This window comes from Eupeodes corollae, chromosome 1 (genome assembly GCF_945859685.1).
Source record: "Eupeodes corollae chromosome 1, idEupCoro1.1, whole genome shotgun sequence".
NCBI classification, from domain to species: Eukaryota; Metazoa; Arthropoda; class Insecta; order Diptera; family Syrphidae; genus Eupeodes; species Eupeodes corollae.
Window position 1 is genome coordinate 293569801 of NC_079147.1, and position 19208 is coordinate 293589008.

Sequence of the window (19208 nt, forward strand, 5' to 3'; positions counted from 1 at the left end):
AATAAAACGACGCCCTAAGAAAGATTAATTTTTTACATTAACTTATAGACAATTCTCAATAAAACTATTTTTCTTTTGTCCCAACCTTTCAAGTCAAAAAACTAATGACAGAAGGGTTAAATTTGACAGCGCAAAGTGTAAATGGGGTTTAAGTTATTCAAATTTGGTAAGAATGTGATGTATAGTTTTATTTTTGACAAGAAATAGATTCGTTTGTTTAATTTTTGTGACTCCTCTTGTAATATCTGTCAAATTGAAAGGTATATTTTCTGTCAAATTAAATACAATTTTGTAGAAATAGAACATAAGGCACTTTTCTAACTCTTAACAGAGCACAGATCAAAGCTTGAAAATGTCGATTAGTCTGAGCAGACATTTATCTGAGCTCTCCGATTTATTTACTTAACGCATTTGAGCATTCGATAGAAAAAGCTCTTAAAATTAAAACCATATTTTTGTTTATTTGTTTGTATGCTCTGTTGAGTCTGAACTTAAGAGAAAAACAGATCTTTTTTGACAGCTTGGTTCCCGGCTTGAAAAAAAGTGTTTAGAAAACAGATTTCAGTTGTAATCATGAGCCTCAAATTGTATTGCCAATAAAGTTCCATTAAGTAAAAAGTACAAATGTTTTTATTTTCTTTAAGTTGTTGTTTTATTTTAAACTCATTCTTGACAGAACTCACGCTTCTGCTTAAAAAAAAAAGTTATTTGTTATTGTCTAATGAGAATTATGCTGTAACCAAAAGTAAACAACTATACAGAGTTTGAGTAAAAACAATTAAAATTGTGAGATTTGAGAACTAAACGAACAGAACTTATTAGAAAAACAATTGATTTACATAATGAACGTGTTCAGCTAGTTGTGGTATATTACAGTGTTTTATCGAACTGAACTGTTATGAAAAACAACTGACGTAAAAAGTAAATTTGAATGCTCTGATGTCTGAACTTAAGAGAAAAACAGATCTTTTTTTGACAGCTTGGTTCCTGGCTTAAAAAAAAAAGTGTTTAGAAAACAGATTTCAGCTATAATCATAATTGTATTCCCAAAATAGTTCCATTAAGTAAAAAGTAAAAATATTTGTATTTTCTGTCCGTCGTTGTTTTATTTTAAAGTCATTTTTGACAGAACTTTAGGTTCTGCTTCAAAAAAATGTTATTTGTTATTGTCTAATAAGAATTATGTTGTAACTAAAAGTATACAAATATACAGAGTTTGAGCTAAAACAATTAAAATTGTGAGATTTGAGAACTAAACGAACAGAACTTATTAGAAAAACAATTGATTTACATAATGAACGTGTTCAGCGAGTTGTGGTATATTACAGTGTTTTATCGAACTGAACTGTTATGAAAAACAACTGACGTAAAAAGTAAATTTGAATGCTCTGATGTCTGAACTTAAGAGAAAAACAGATCTTTTTTTGACAGCTTGGTTCCTGGCTTAAAAAAAAAAGTGTTTAGAAAACAGATTTCAGCTATAATCATAATTGTATTCCCAAAATAGTTCCATTAAGTAAAAAGTAAAAATATTTGTATTTTCTGTCCGTCGTTGTTTTATTTTAAAGTCATTTTTGACAGAACTTTAGGTTCTGCTTCAAAAAAATGTTATTTGTTATTGTCTAATAAGAATTATGTTGTAACTAAAACTATACAAATATACAGAGTTTGAGCTAAAACAATTAAAATTGTGAGATTTTAGAACTAAACGAACAGAACTTATTAGAAAAACAATTGATTTACATAATGAACGTGTTCAGCGCGTTGTGGTATATTACAGTGTTTTATCGAACTGAACTGTTATGAAAAACAACTGACGTAAAAAGTGAATGTGTTCAGTGGGAGGTTAATTACCCTGTTTTTATTTACTTCCTCTGTTATATGTATACATAAATCGTATTAATATTTGTATTAACATTAAATGCATTATTTTACTCAATACAAAACACCAACAACTAAATGTTGTTTTCTACCAAGTGTTAAAATATTTAACTAACGAGTAGTATACATAAATTAGTAATCAAAATATTTTTTTTTCTCAAAGCTATGACATTTGTTTATTATTTAAACATATTTGCAAATCGATAACGTTATACATAAAAAATAAAAACAAAAACAAATAAACGTATGTTGTTGTTAATTTTTCAAAAAACAATTTAAAAAAAAGTAACGATAGTGAAACTTTGTTTTTGATAATGACTTTGAAATCGAATGATTCGCATTTGTAACAATTTCATGTGTAAAATGTTTATTTTTCTCTTTAGGTACATTATATGAAAAAATGATGTAATATTTGTCTAAAAACTGATACAGAAAAATTGATTAGCTATCAATTATAAACTCGTTTATTTATTTGTTTTTGTAATTTTCATGACAGATGTTTGGACGATTTTATTTGCTTTTTTAATTAAAAAATAGGTACCTAGAATTTTTTAATTAAAAATGAAATTGCATTATTAGTTCTGCTTGATTTTAGACCAATTAAAGCTAGCGAAATAAAATCAATTAACTGTTTTCTAAATCATTCAGCTGATTTTTAAATGTCAAAATGGAGATAACGTAGAAACAGATGAGTAAGTGTTTGACTTTAATTATTTTACTTCAATATGTATTAGTGTTTTTGATGACGTATCTGGCTGTCAATTGTCAACAAATTTAAAGAACTTTCTTATCTTTCAGCTGATTTTTAAATGTCAAAATGAAGATAACGTAGAAAGAGATGAGCAAGTGTTTGACTTTTTTTATTGTACTTCAATATGTGTCAGTGTTTTTGATGACGTATCTGGCTGTCAATTTTCAACAAATTTAAAGAACTTTCTTATCGTTCAGCTGATTTTTAAATGTCAAAATGGAGATAACGTAGAAAGAGTTTAGCAAGTGTATGACTTCTTTTATTGTACTTCAATATGTGTTAGTGTTTTTGATGACGTATCAACAAATTTAAAGAACTTTCTTATCGTTCGGCTGATTTTTAAATGTCAAAATGGAAATAACGTAGAAAGAGATGAGCAGGTGTTTGACTTTTATTATTTTACTTCAATATGTGTCAGCTTTTTTGATGACGTGTCTGGCTGTCAATAGCCAATAAATTTAAAGAACTTTCTTATCTTTCAGTTGATTTTTAAATGTCAAAATGGAGATTACGTAGAAAGAGATAAGCAAGCGTTTGACTTTTATTATTGTACTTCAATATGTGTTGATGACGTATCTGGCTGTCAATTTTCAACAAATTTAAAGAACTTTCTTATCGTTCAGCTGATTTTTAAATGTCAAAATGGAGATAACGTAGAAAGAGATGAACAAATGCTTGATTTTTTTTTATTGTACTCCAATATGTATTAGTGTTTTTAAAGACGTGCCTGGCTGTCAACAAATTTAAAGAACTTTCTTATCTTTCAGCTGATATTTAAATGTCAAAATGGAGATAACGTAGAAAGAGATGAACAAGTGCTTGATTTTTTTTTATTGTACTCCAATATGTATTAGTGTTTTTAAAAACGTGGCTATCTGTCAACAAATTTAAAGAACTTTCTTATCTTTCAGCTGATTTTTAAATGTCAAAATGGATATAACGTAGAAACATATGAGCAAGTGTTTGACTTTTATTATTTTACTTTAATATGTGTCAGTGTTCTTGATGACGTGTCTGGCTGTCAATTGTCAACAAATTTAAAGAACTTTCTTATTGTTCATTTTGACATTTCAGTAGGAAAACGTACCAGATTTTGTTTTTATCTGTCAAAAACGAGTAATTTTTCTTTTCCGCTAGTACAAATGTGCTGTTAATGAACTGTACAATAAGATAGTCCTAATTTTATACTGACATTATTTATTTATGAAGTTAAACTGTCATAAATTTTAAAGAAATGCAATCTTTCTAGTTTATAAAAAAAGAGTTAATGGAGCTTCAACCGTATTGTTCTCCATTTACAAAATAAATCATTTAAATTTGAATTATTATCACAAAGAATAAACTTCTAGTTTTCAAACTTTATCAAACATAAAGAAATATTTAAACAAAGATTATTCATCACTTCTTTCAACTCGATCTCAATTAAAAATTAATTTTAATTTGACTACACACTTTATGCATGAATAATGTATTTGATTTATTAATTATACTACTATTTCCATTTTATGTGAATGATGATGATGATAATAATGTTCTTTGGCGTCTGCATGAAGTGCAAGCACCTATATAACAGTGACTTTATCGTATATTTAAATTTTGTATCGTTATAGACGCACGCTGCTGTCGCCGCCATCCATAGCGATGTAGGTGGCGTTCTTGTCGCCAACCCCATTAAATACCTCGTTATTATAAAATGCAATGTATGCATAGTAGTTTGTAGCTTCTCTAAATGTCATGCAAAATTCATTCAATTCAGTGATTCATCGTTGATTACTGTCACTGAATGAATTTATTAATGAACTTTTGTTTTTTCGTTATCGTTGTGAAAATTCTGAACACAGAGAGAAAAGAGAAGTGTAGATCAAATTAGATTTTTAATATTAATGAATAAACTATGTTCGAGGATATCCCAATCTGACGTTTGGTATAGTGGCGACACTAATTTTGGTGGATAATAGGGAAACTATAACAATGCAAAAGTCACTATGATGACAATGACTTCCATGTGACCCAATAGTGTAATTAAATTATTAAATAGTGTGAATTGTTTGATTATAAATTTCCAATATGATTATTATCAAATGATGTTATTGATGTGGCCTGGGAATTGATAGAATTTTGATAAACTTCAATTAGCGTGTATTATGGATCAGGGTTTTATTGAGGTTAATGTTGTTACAAAATCAATTATTTTAATTGTATGATAAATAATAACATAACCTATGACAACATTTTGTGTAATGATAATATTTTGTGGGACTTCAAGTTTTTGTCGTCATACATTCAACATACACGTTCTTGAAAATGACAACCAGATCTGAGATGAATCATCTTACAACGAACTTACTAATGTCATGTTATAAGTCATCTCGTGGATATTCATGCATATAACATCAGATGATGACTTATTTTTCTTTGTTTACAAACAATATTCATAGTAGGTAGGTATATATTAATTATTACACTTGGTAAACAACAAAGAACTAGTCATTGTGTTTCAAGTCTGATGTCTATATAAAAGTTGCTGATATTAAAACCTTGGCCATACTTTAAATGAAAAACAAAAACACATTAATTCACTGTCTTAATTTAATACCCTGTACCTACTACGCTTGTATATGTAAAGTCCCTGTTTGTTGTTGACCATCAGACACCAGACTCGACTATATCATGACAAGACAACAACACAGACAGTGATAATGGTTACTTTCTTAATGAGAACAACAAAAACAAAAATAATAATGAGAATGACAGACAAGACGTGAACTAGAACGTCATTTTATTATTTTATTGACTTCCATTAAAACTGACTGTTAAAAATTATATTATAATCTGCAATAGGAAAAACAAAAACAAAAATAACAACGATAATAATAAAACCCCCAAGTATAAACTAGCACAAGCTCTGGATAAAAGTAGGACAAACAAGTACTAGACGTCACGCCATCATCGTATCGCATCGCATCGGCAACATCGCCTTCGCCATTTTTATTCTTTTAATTGATTTTTAGTTTTGCTTATGCTGTTACTTTTTTGTGTCTTTTGTCGTAATTTTTTCTTCCGCTTTGCGTGTGTTCATTGACTTTGTGTAAGTCACGCACTTTTATAAGTAACAACAATAAAAAAAAGAGACAGAGAGAATGAGAGACATGCAAAAAAAGATACGAGTATATATACAAAAATCGTGAAATCATGAGACATATTGTTGGTCAATTTTGACAGCTAACATTGATTTGTCAAAAATAAAATACCTATCAGCACGACAAAATGTCTTAACCCAATGTAATAGCTGTAGATGGATGACTCGTAGTACTTTGAAAGTTGGAATAACCTACGAATAAGATATATAGCACCGTCATTATACATCTGTTGCAATTTTTTTGCTATTGTCATTGGTAGTTAGTCATAAGTAGACATATGCCCTTAAAATCGTAGAAAGTGCGAGTGTAACAAAAACATCAAACTCCTCCGTTTTCAGAATACATAAAAGACTTTCTCTAATGTACTTCTAACGTTCTATATGTATGTATACCTACCTTCTGTCACAAATTAACGAAACTTAATTATATTCGTTAAATCGATCGAGCCTTAAATGTCAATCGCTGTATTCTTATTGAATAACAACAACAAAACAAAATGACATTCAAAGTAAGTTTATGATATGTGTGAGTGTGTTTGTTTCTCGCCTGGCGGTGATCATTGACTTTTGCACAACGGCATGTACACATTTGTATTGTGGTGATGCCTTAAATTTTTTTTTTCTTTTTATTTTCCCCCTTGAACAATAACAACAGTAGATATGAGTAATTATATGATTGTCATATAATTAAAGTCATTATTTCTAACGGTAAATTTATACACAATAATTATTAATAATGTGTAGTTTAAGGTAGAGTCAGAGAAGAGAGACAAATGAATATAATAGTCTAGTTATTATTGCGTGACGAGCTTAAGGTCAATAATACCGTTGTTTTTGAATCATTTGCATATAAATTAGCTCAAGACAGAGAGAGAGAGAGAGAGAAAGAGAGAGATAAATCAAAATTCATGATCTGGAAAAACAAACGCACAAAGATGACATCAAGTGACAGATACACGCACCACATGCTCTTAAAATAGTTCTTGTGACTTTGAAAATATGTATAAGAATGACAAATAGTGACAGATTGTTGGATAATGAAGTAAATGTAAATATTCGCAGCAAATTAATATTTCTTTTGTTAAGAACAGCTTGAGGCTTAAGGGTATGATCACACCTTTATATTTATACTTCTTTTATTGTTTACCTACCACTTTACTTATCAATTTGAAGTGTTTTTTTTTCGAGATAAGTCTTTTGTTTCGATTTTAAAACAAACAATTCGATATCGAATCGAATTATGGATTTGTGATAGGTTATCAGAGTCGGGAAGTACAGTTTGACATTGAACAAAAGGTGTTGTTTATATTTTGTAAGAATTTTTAATGCTGTCTTTTAAATAGATACAGATGTGATCATTATGAATCAGTTAAACGATGACAACAAGACTCTTGGAATGTTAACAAAGTTCGATTGGAAAAAAAAATCAATTTTTAAATTGACACTTTTGATTATTTTCAAAGATAAACTAAAATGATTTAAATTATGACAATTGTAAACTGTATTAGGGATTGGAAAGAAGAAAACGTGCGGCGCTACGCCGCCGGCCGTCGATCGTTGGCTATTTCCAGACGAATAATAATTGAATTGATCAAACAAGACACTTTTGACAGCCGATGACAGCACCCAACGAACGAGAAACATTGCTTAGAATAATATGTGTGCAGTTTCAATTATACCATAAAGTATGTATAGAAATAGTAAGCAAACTTTTCCGGCACTGAATGCATTAATATGTAAATTGGAAAAGAAAATGATTTCTGCATAATTTTTTGTTGATGACATTTAAAAGAATAGAAGTATTCTTGACAGGGAGACTTTTTGAACGAAAATCTCATAAAAACAGATCAAATTGTTTGGAAATTCACATTAAAAAACTGATTGTACGCTTTTGAGAATTTTAAACGGATTTATTTGGTGTTCACTAATGAGGATTAGACGAACAATGAAAAGTGACGTTTTGACATGAATTTGGGAGTAATTTGACATTTATTTTGACGTATGTTTCTTCCCACATCCTTGACAAAAGTTCGAAATTCATGGGGAATTTTTAATCCACCTTTAGATCTTTAGTCATCTTACAATGGAATTTGATATTTCATTTTTTGACAGAAGAAAAAAACTATATACTGAGCTATTTTTAACATTTCTCTCCAGATGCTTGTCAAAAGCAATTTTCCTGAACAAAATTCAAGGTTTTTGTGAAAAAATTAGATGTTCTTAATCCTTTGAAATGAAAGGAATTTGTTAGTTCCTAGAAAATAAACTTTATTTTACTATAAAAATTAAAAAAATTTCAAAAGAATTAAACAACCTAAACTTGAAGCCCTAATTCCAAACGTTTTAACTTTATAAATAAATCTAAGAAAACAAATCTCTGCACTCGAATTAAGCACCATCTACATCTCCCTTTATTCCCTTTATATTCACTTTCTTCCTCGAGAACTACTCTTCCGATTTTAATATAATTTTGTTATATTTTCATTTTTTGACGTTGCTTTCCCAAATGAAAGTATCGGATGCTTTTTTATCGTATCTGTTCTTTTATCGTCAGTATACTGGCTTAGTGTCCGTGGCGTACGTTCAATCGTTGCTGGTTTGTCGGCATAGATGAAAGATTTGACATACATCTTCTGAAGTAAGCGTGCAAACTTTTTTAATTGATGCAAATTATGGTTCCCTAACTTTCAATGGTCAATGGTCATCTGCGAAAGTGTATTGACAAAAGTGATAAACGCAGGCCACTAGAATGACAGCTAGTTTGACATTTATGCCTATCAATTTGAATACCAGTGAGATTGTCAGTTCTACATAATATAAAAATGTCGTACATTTATCAGTCGAACTTAGAATTTTAGTCTCATTTTAACCACAGCACATAAATGATGGTCCTCTAACTTTCAATGGTCAATGGTCATTTGCAAAAGTGTAATGACAAAAACGTCAAACGCACTTCACTAGAATGACAGCTAGTTTCACATTTATGCCAATCAATTTGAATACCAGAGTGATTGCCAATTTTAAGGAACATAAATATGTCGTACATTTGTCAGTCGAACTTATAATTTTAGTCTCATTTTAGTGATGGTCTTCTAACTTTCAATGGTCAATGGTCATCTGCAAAAGTGTATTGACGTCAAACGCCCTTCACTAGAATGACAGCTAGTTTGACATTTATACCTATCAATTTGAATACCAGTATGATTGTCAATTCTACGTAAAATAAAAATGTCGTACATCTGTCAAACGGCCTTAGAATTTGTGTCTCATTTAAACAACAGCACAGAAATCTCCAAAAAGCCCTCCGTACTATAATTAAACTTTGCCATATTTTAAAACTTATTCTATTTCCTTCAATCCAATAAATAAATCTTCTTCTCTAAAGTAGCTTTTTCCCTTTTGTATTAAAAGTTATTTACTATAAAAAGTTGGCATAAGTCAATTTCTTAAAGATCGTACTTCAAATGGCCAATAATTTTAATCTATAAAGTAAATATTTTTAAATAAATTGCTATAATTTTGTATAAGCTTTTGGTTTGATAAGCTTTATTATGGGTAAAGGTACAAACCTCTTTTCTTAGAATAACACAATCTATCTTAAAGATAAAAATAGAAATTTATTAGTCAGGGAACTTTTATTGAAAACAACGATAATGACGTTCAAAAGGCACCTGAGACAGTTCGACAAGAAGTGTCTATTCCATGCCCATACATATAAAATAGATAAACATTATTGAAAGACTTCTGGAAAATAATTTCAAATGAAAAAAAAAAAACTGCATAAATCTTGAAGAATTGAAACATTAAACAACTGGAAAACAATTTAGAGAAAAACATACATCTCCTTGAAAATCAACATTTATTTACTCGAATTCTTGGAAAACCCATGAAACCCTAAGTGAAAAGTAAAAAGGAAGAACTTTTACTTTCTTTTCTTATCAATCTATTCAAATCCCTGAAGAGGATGGAGCTCCTTTGCCTTCTCGAGAGTTAAACCCCTAGAAATGTTTTCTTCAACCGAAAAATAATGAGCTTTTTGTTGTTCTTCTGTTTTTGCCTTGGTTTTTCTTTTTGTTTTCATTTTTCCGCGAAGTGGATAAAATATTTCCCAACTCTACTTTGATTCTTTTACCATAGTCAAGTTGAAATGTTTACTTAATATCTTCCATCCTAGAAAAAAACATAGGGGTTGCATTTGTTTGTTTTTTTATACTGACGAAAAAATGTTATCCGATGCTTTAAGACCAAAAAATTGGAACTGTCGTTATCTACTTCTAGATCATGAATATCTCCCAAAAACAAAAACACAGAACAATTGGAGTCTTATTGTTTTATAGGAAACAACTCTCTTAAAAGGCTGTTGACTTCTGCAGTTTCAGAAGTAAAATAGTCAAGAGAAGAAGAAGCCAATGCTTTAATGCCAAATGCCATGCCAATACACAAAGATATCACGTAAATTGCTGAGATTTTTCTTTGATAATGGAAGTTTCTGTTTTTTCTTTATTTTGTTGAAGAAGGGATGAATAGTATTTGTCACGAAATAATAATTCTTCTAAGTGCAGAAAAAAGGGAAAACAAATAATATACAGATAAGTTCTTAAGTAAAAGATTGTTTTCTTTGAAAGAATATAGAAACTATAAGCACCCTTATAATGGACAAATCATCTTGATTACTTAGTTTGTTACTTTCGCTACTTTTACTTGCTCATTAGGCCAAAAGGTGTTTTGTTTTTCTTTCTGTGAATCAGCATTGTTCTATCAAAGAAAATCTTTGGACTTGATTTTTCTTATAAGAATACAATTTATGAGAAAGCTTTGTGTTTTCGAAACTTATTTTTATTTAAAAGTGAAGATTTTAAAGGTTTTTTCTCGAACAAATCTAAAAAAACAAAACAGAATGGTTTCAACTAACTTTTTTCTTAAAAATCGATGTAAAGTCCTTTTTGCAAAAACGCTTGCATATTTCCAGATGAATGCCCTCAAAAACGTCATGAAGTGCATCTTCAAGAAACGTTAAATAACACCTTCAAAGCGTCTCATTTTCGAATCAGAAACGTCAAATTATACCTTCAACAACAGTACCAAATAATAAGGCTTTGAGTTCGACAGTTGAAGTAAAAGGTGGAAGTGAAAAAATTCGCCCAGAATTTCTAAGGTAGGAAGTATTTCACACTTTTACTTTCTTTGCGCAAGGAAAAAATAAGAAAAAACTATGATCGCCAAAAGAAACATAACTGATACTTCTCCAGAGCATAACATCATCAACAAAAGAATTGATTTAAACAAAATGAAAGTTGGGAAAATGTCTATTTCGCAATTTCAGGATATTTTAAGTGTCACTATTGCTGAACAAATCAAAGATTTAGCCACAAAGTCTGATGTTGCAGACTTGTCCGCTGAATTACTTACTTACTTAAGGTGGCGCTACAGTCCGGGGTGGACCTGGGCCTCCACCAACATACGTCTCCAGACAGCTCTGTCCCTAGCTAGCTGTCTCCAGTTTCGTACGCCAAGTTGGTTGAGGTCCTCTCCCAACTGGGTGCGCCACCTGAGTCGCGGTCTTCCTCTACAGCGCGCGCCGTCCCTCGGAATTATATTCGAAGACCTTCCGGGCTGGAGCGTTGATGTCCATCCGCTCTAAATGACCTAGCCATCTAAGCCGTTGGACTTTAATTCTGCTAACTAGGTCAGTGTCGCTGTACAGCCCGTACAGTTCGTCGTTATATCTTCTCCACCATTCTCCATCTATGCGTACGGGACCAAAAATCACCCGAAGAATTTTTCTCTCGAAGCATCCTAAGACGCTCTCATCTTTCTTTGACAGGTTCCAAGCCTCAGCGCCATAAATTAGAACCGGGATGATGAGTGTCTTATAGATGATGATTTTAGAAGCTCGAGAGAGGACTTTACTTCTCAATTGCCTTCTAAGTCCAAAGAAGCAGCGATTTGCAAGAGTTATTCTTCGTTTAATTTAAGCGCTGATGTCGTTTTCTGTGTTAATAGCGGTGCCTAGTTAGACAATGTTCTTAACTACCTCGAAGTTATAGCTGTCCATGGTGACGTTTTGTCCCAGACGTCGTCGTTCAATAACATTTTTTGATGACCGCATATACTTGGTCTTGAACTCATTGACCACTAAACCCATCTTCTTCGCTTCCTTCGCAATGCTCAAAAACGCTCCACTGACATCACGCTTTGATCTTTCAGTCAACATCATCTGTGTATCCGGGTAATTGGATGGACCTTTCGAAGATTGTGCTTCTAGTATTGACGGTTGAGTTTTGCACAATTCTTTCCAGAACGATATTGAAGAAGTCGCATGATAGTGCATTGCCTTGTCTAAAACCTTTTTTGACATCAAATGAATCGGTTAGATCTTTTCCGACCTTGATAGAGCACCGTGCATTCTCCATCGTCATTCTGCACAAACGGATAAGTTTGACAGGGATGCCAAAACTAGAAATTGCTCTGTAGGGCCCTTCCCTATAGATGCTGTCATACGCGGCTTTAAAATCGATAAAGAGATAAATGGTATCGATTTGAAGTTCCTGGGTTTTTTCCAAGATTTGCCGTAGTGTGAATATTTGGTCGATAGTGGGCTTTCCTGGTCTGAAGCCACACTGATAAAGACCAATCAGGTTGTTGACGAATAGCTTCAGACGTTCACATAATACGGCAGAGAGGATCTTATACGCAATGTTAAGGAGACTGATGCCTCTGTAGTTGGCGCAGTTTAGAGGGTCACCTTTCTTATGTATCGGGCACACTATGCTGAGATTCCACTCATCGGGAATGCTTTCTTCCGACCATATTTTGCAGATGAGTTAGTGCATGCTCCGTACGAAGTCATCGCCTGCTGCTTTGAATAGTTCGGCAGCGATGCCGTCAACTCCAGCAGCTTTGTTTGATTTTTATATTTAGATATAGCTATCTTCACTTCGTCAAGGTGGGGTAGGCGGAATTGTTGATCTGCGTCGCCGAGGTTGAGTGGTTCTATCTCCCTTACAGCGGAATTCGGTTCGTCATCACCGTTATATAATTTGGAGAAGTGGTCTTTTCATATTCTCAACATTGAGATGTTCCCCTGATCGTCTTTACAGGCTTCGGTTCGTGGCTGGTACCCTTGGAAGGTTTTTTTTACCTTTTGGTAAAATTTACGAACCTCAATCCTGTAGAGACATCCCTCTATCTCCTCGTTCGCGCGCTTCTCATGCTCTCTTTTTTTCCATCTAAGAAGCCGGTGTTCTTCTCTCCTCTTCTGCTCGTAGAGCTCGCGAGCAGCTCTAGTCCTTTTGTGGAGCGCCGTTTTGTATGCCTGCTGTTTCGCTGAGTGCGCTTGCCGGCATTCGTCGTTAAACCAGGGGTTTCGCTGTTAGGACCGTGTGAAACCTATCACTTTAGAGGTGGCATCTCTGATGGCTGCAAGGCAATTTTGCCACTTATTTTCATTGCTTAATGCAGGCAGCATCCTTAAAAGGTTATTAGAGACTCGATCGGAAAAGGACATGGCAGTCTCTTGCGATTGTAGCCGTCTAACGTCAAAAGTTCGGATATCCTGTATACTGGAAAAGTGTCGTGCGTCGATCGCAATGTGGTCAATCTGGTTGACGGTTGATTGATCAGGAGATTTCCATGTCCCCTTTTGGATATTGAGATCCGCTGAATTAGACACACTTAAAAACACAAATGCACAATTAACTCAAAAATTGAAAACAATGACTGACCGCTGTGACTTGCTGGAGTCTCAACTTGAAATACTTTCACGGAAACACAACGAAAACTGCTTGGTTTTACACCTTCCTATAGACAGAGAAACTGGTACTGTTGATCTAGCAAAACCCAGCATGCAACGAGCTTCTCAAGTTAAAAGAAGGTGAAGAAGTTAATTTTAATTAAACTCGATAACGGAGTGAAGCTAGTTCCGGTTGAAAGTGGGAATCTACCATCGATCTCTCACATCAGCGCCACCTAGGATAGAGTAAATGAACTCTAATAATGGCAGAAGCCAATAGGAAAAATCTGTCGTCTGCCAAAAAAATTAATAAATCCCTTAATTTAACAATTTTAGCTTATAATATTACGGGTCTAAAAAGTAAACTTTTGGAACTTGATTTTTTTAATTATATGCTAAATGGGGTGACAAAAGGTGATGAATATGGTGAATTGACATTTATCAGCGGTGAAGGAAAAACAGTTATTGACCTATGTGGAACGTTTGGAGAATGGGACAAAGTAATAAGACATTTTAAGGTGCTACTGGCCAATTTCTCGCTCACTTGCCAATTATTGTTGAAACAGAATTCGACGAACGAGAACAACAAAGTGTTTCAGACAATTTCTTAAATGGATGCAGAACAATGCTGACGAGTACAAAGCTCTTCTAAATCACAAGTTTATCATCTTCCACAACAGTCAACAGCCACAATAGAAGAAATTGAAAACAAGTAGAGTAGTACATGCTTCGGTACCAGCAGGGAACCACACTTTTGTTAATTTTATTCCTAAAAACAAATGGTTTGATAGCGATTGCAATAAATTACGCAAACTCTCATTTAAATATTTAAAGCTCTTTAGAGCAACAAATACCGAGTATTATAAAAATATGTACCTAAGAGCCAACAAAGATTTAAAACAGCTTTCGCTACTAAGAGAATAAGCTACAACATAAACCTTGCTCATGAGCTACAGCTTAGTAAAAATTCAAAGGAATTTTGGCAAAACGTTCGTGAAGTTAGCGGGTGGCGAAAAAGTACGAATATAACTCTTGAAGCTCGGATCTAGGAGCTCATTTTAAAACTCTGTTGTCGGCTGAAGAGAATCTTCATACTTTCAGCTTTGCGTTACAGAACACGTGTGTTTCCGACTGCTCAAAATCATTAAGTGAATTGGAAATAACTCTCACGAAGACCGAAGACTTGAGTTATTGTAATAACGACACTTTAGAAGCCTTAAATTTTAACACTAAATACGGTGTATTGCTTAATCGATAAAGTAATGGCGTAGTGTTTACTTGTCAAATGTCAATAGATGACAACTTTAACAGCGACAGTTTTTCTTTTATTTTATCCTCACCCATTTCAATCAAAATTTAATGTCTGCATCATGATGAAACGTCAAACTAAGTACCTACCCTAAGGCAATGTTTTTTATTTCAAATGACATAACCTCTAAACTGTCAAATTAATTTTAAAATATTGTCCCTTTTTATGAAACAAAATATTTGTTTATTTCGTGTAAAATTTTACTAATTTTATTTTTGTTTTTTGTCTATTTACAGAAAGGCCCGTCGCAAAGAACGGGATGGCGATCAAAATGCATCAGATACAAAATTATACCTAGAAGAGAGTGTTTTAGAGCGTAAACTACCTGAAGCTGATCTCAAAGCCTTAGTTGATCTTCCAGCTGGTTTAGATTATAATGAATGGCTAGCGTCACACAGTAAGTATCGATCTTTTATTAATTACAGTTGTATTTAAAAACGCTGAATAGAGATTTAGAATTTATATAAACGTCAAAAAGTTATTTTTAGAAGGATTGAAAGCTAAACGCGTTTTCAAATATTGATTTCTGCAACGTTGCGTAGCTATGAACCCTTTAATTCGATCCTCTAGACATCTAAAAATGATAAAATATAATTAAACAGAAAAAATGTCTTCTTTCTGAAAATAAACGTCAAAAAATATCGTGATCTAACACTACCTTACCAACACTTTAATATATAACTAAACAAAAACAATTTTAAAATTGCTTTCCTTCCAATTATATGTCAGATTAAAACCTATAAAATGTAAAATTTATTGAAAACAGTTTGTATTGGTACAAAGATTTCAAAAATTATTAGTTTTAAAAGAGTTTTTGAGTTCCCTTAAGACGTCAAAAAATGTAAAACAAACATAATAAGTGTCAGATTCTGTATTTGTAGAGCGATTAAAAGTTGACTTTGTGATAGAAATAAAAACTATAAAATGTTTTTTTCCTCAAATCCATTTAGTTCCAATCCATTAACTTTATAGGAAAACACAAAGTAAACATTTTCATTTGTCTCTAAATATATTTTCAAGATTTGATTGCCATAAACTAAGTGTTCTTTCTGACAGTTCGTATAATTTTTGTTGTTTTTTCGTTTTCTCAAAGTCATAATCCCTTGCGAGTTGTTAATGGTGTATGACCTAGATTTTATATCTCTCGCGCAATGTGGATGCAACTTTATATACATAAAGTCGCATGACTATGACATAAAGCCCTAGTTTCATGACCTTGTCATTGCACTTTGAACTTTTTTTTTCTGTTGACTCTTTTCCATTAGCATCTGGGTTATCGCTCCCTTGGAATTCTTTTTTTGTATTTTATGTTCTTTAGTCTGAAGTTAAAATTAATGCTGAAGTGCAGATATTTAGTTTGTTTTCTTCTTTTTGTATGAAAAAGTAGGACATTTAAAATCCTTTGTGGGTTTTTACTTTATTTTCCTGATTTTAACAATGAACAAATTGGTATAAAGACTTTTCATCTGTACTTTTTTAATTACTGATTGATTTATACAGTATCATTTTTTTGGAGCGATAATCCTTTCCGTGATTCATTATTTCCATGAGTGACAGATTCCCATTGTACCTGTGATCTGTCATTCAATGTATACCAATAATGTTTCATTGGTATAAAATGACATAATTGCATTTTTACCCCACATCGACGAATTTTGTGTCATTAGCAGAAGTAACTTTGGGCTAGTTTACACTAGTCACCTATAATTTTTGTACATGGCAAAGAAAATGTCATTTTAATTTTGACATTTATGAATTCACCACCTCTGATGTTGTCAATAAGACCGAGCCAATAGATACTAAACGGACAACTTGAGACAAAAATGAAATTTCAATGTATTCTGTCAATGCCAAAAAGTGCATTTTCTTTTCTATTCTGGGAAAGAACTGTCATTCTTTTAGACGGCCAATAAAAACGGATAGACTTAATATTTTTGCATTGACACCAATAAAATTCAACTGCATAATATCACTCTCACTTATTCCATAAAAATAAGGTGCAGTAAAATGTATATTAAATGTGTTCCGTATTTTATTTATGGATTTTTGCTAATTTATTTATTTTTACTTTGATTTTGTCAACTTTTATTTTCGATGGCAAGTATACTCTGGCTCTGACGCCATTTATTAATGTTTAACTGTCATTCAAAAATCAATCAACAATTTTGACATACTGACATTATGTGCTGTGCATCATATATTATAATGTCAGTCAAAAATCACATGAATAAATTTATTCATGCACTTTGTTTGTGTTTACTTTGAAAATGATTTTGTTTTAAATTTTAAACACTCATTGAGTGTTAATTAATCAAAGAATCAATCAATGAAAAATATAGAAAACAAACTTTTATGTGACATACTTGTTGGTACGGTACATATGTATAAATTGAAGTCCCCAATAAAATGTCATCGTAAAAATAAATAAATTTGCACCAAGAGTGAAGTCCGCCATCAGCGAGCACAAAAGTGGACAAATATAAAAACAAACAGCTCTTCGTCGTCTTTAAAGTTTTGTGCAACATCGGTTGTTGTGACGATGATGACGATAACGATATGACAACTACACGTGGACTCTAATTTAGGAGGGCATTCATTTATACCGTTCTATAGTCGCATAATGACTTTATTCGAATTTTGTATATACAATTTTGTATTTGTATATTTATGTGGTATGCAGTCTTTATAATAAACTTTTGCACATTTGTTTTAAATTGACTTGACGTAAAGGTCAAATTGTTGTTGGTATATGTATGAGTCAAATAAATGTTCTGTTTTATTGTTTTGCCTCTACATTCGGTGCAATTTTAATTTTTGGCATAAAATACCCTTTTTTGAGGTTATGCAACATTTACGTCATATTTTTTAGCAGTATTTTAGATAGAGGTATGCAATTCAACAAAACAAAAAGTATTCATATGTATGAAGATTTTATAGAATGACAGATGGGAATGGCTTGTTGCTGTGTATGAGTTCTTAAATGAATGCAAATTGCCAAATGTCATAATTGATTGTATAAATGCATTTGAGTGTATATTGCTGCAAATAACAAAACAGGAAATCAAACAGGCAAACAGGATATGAGAGATATAAATTTCATTTTATTTTTTTGCAAATTTGGAAAAAAAGAAACAGGTGAGTGGCAGTAGCAATATTGCGTCAGAAATAAGGTGTAATCAAGATTGTACTTAAAGATTACTGAATTCTTCGGGAAAAATTTAATTGTTGAACTTAAAAATGATAACCATGATAAAAATAACCAAATTTAAAATTGAATGGATTATATATAGCTGTTCAAAAGGTCATTGGGACTTTAAAGCGATGAAATTTTGGTAACTTTTTTATTTTGTTTACTTTTTACGCGAATAAACATATGTATGAAGTTTGTAACCTTAGCTGATTATTTTTGAATTTTAATTAAAGAACGATATATACACAGAAAAGATGAAGATGTAGAGAACACAACTAAAATTCATGAAAAAGAACGCACCACAGCAAATGATTTACTTTATTGGATGGTAAGGTAGTGCAAATTACAGTGCAAAGAAAAAGTGATACCAATCTGCTATGGGAATAGAGAAATTATTGCACTATACAACTGTCACTTTGATTCATATACAAAGTAATTGTTATCTTAAAACTTATGGTATGATATATGATATAAAATTTCTGGCATATATCCGAAGCGGTTGCGAGTTTATTTGGCCAGTTCAATTTTTCATTACTTTTTAAAACTTATTTGGTTTAAATATTGAATTATTAAAGAACGATATACAGTCAGAAAAGATGTGGAATGTGGTTCATGAAAAAGAACGCACCACATGAAATTTGTTAGTTTACCAGACGGTAAGGTAGTGTTAATTACAGTGCAAAGACAAAAGTGATACCAATCTGCGTTTGGAATGGAGAAATTATTGCACTTTAAAACTGCCATTTTGATTCATATATTTGTAAAGTGGTTGATTTCTTAGCTTTAATAAAGTACGATTAGTATCGATGTTCAAGATTATAATTAGAGAAGTTTCCAGTAAAGTAAAACGGAAATAAGACAATTTTAAGAAACCTTTTCAACTTTTTGCTTTTTATATTTAATTGATTTTTTAAGAGCTTAAATACATTAAGTTATAAAGTAAGGCAAACAATTAGAACTAATTTCATATTATTATTATATGATGGAACATTATAATATGATGGAACATTTCTGGCATATATTCGAAACGGCTGCAAGTTTATTCGGCCAGTCCAATTTTTCATTACTTTTTACAATTAATCTGGCCATATTGCTTTAAAGTTGGTTTTTTATATTGGCTTCCAATGCACTTCAAGAGTTGTCGGCCTCAACCAACGGTACAATATAGCACTTTAAAAAGTTATCGAGATGAATAAAGTTCAACGA

At 31.9% G+C, this 19208-nt stretch overlaps 1 protein-coding gene across 2 annotated transcripts in view; it reads left to right on the forward strand.

Moving 5' to 3' along the window:
* The window catches only part of LOC129940402 (MOB kinase activator-like 2), a 393909-nt gene that overhangs the window by 367922 nt on the left and 6779 nt on the right, over positions 1–19208 (forward strand). For both annotated transcript variants that reach the window (XM_056048723.1, XM_056048722.1), the window contains one exon: positions 15049–15209. In XM_056048723.1, the coding sequence (XP_055904698.1) occupies positions 15049–15209 (161 nt within the window). The remainder of the gene's footprint in view (positions 1–15048; positions 15210–19208) is intronic.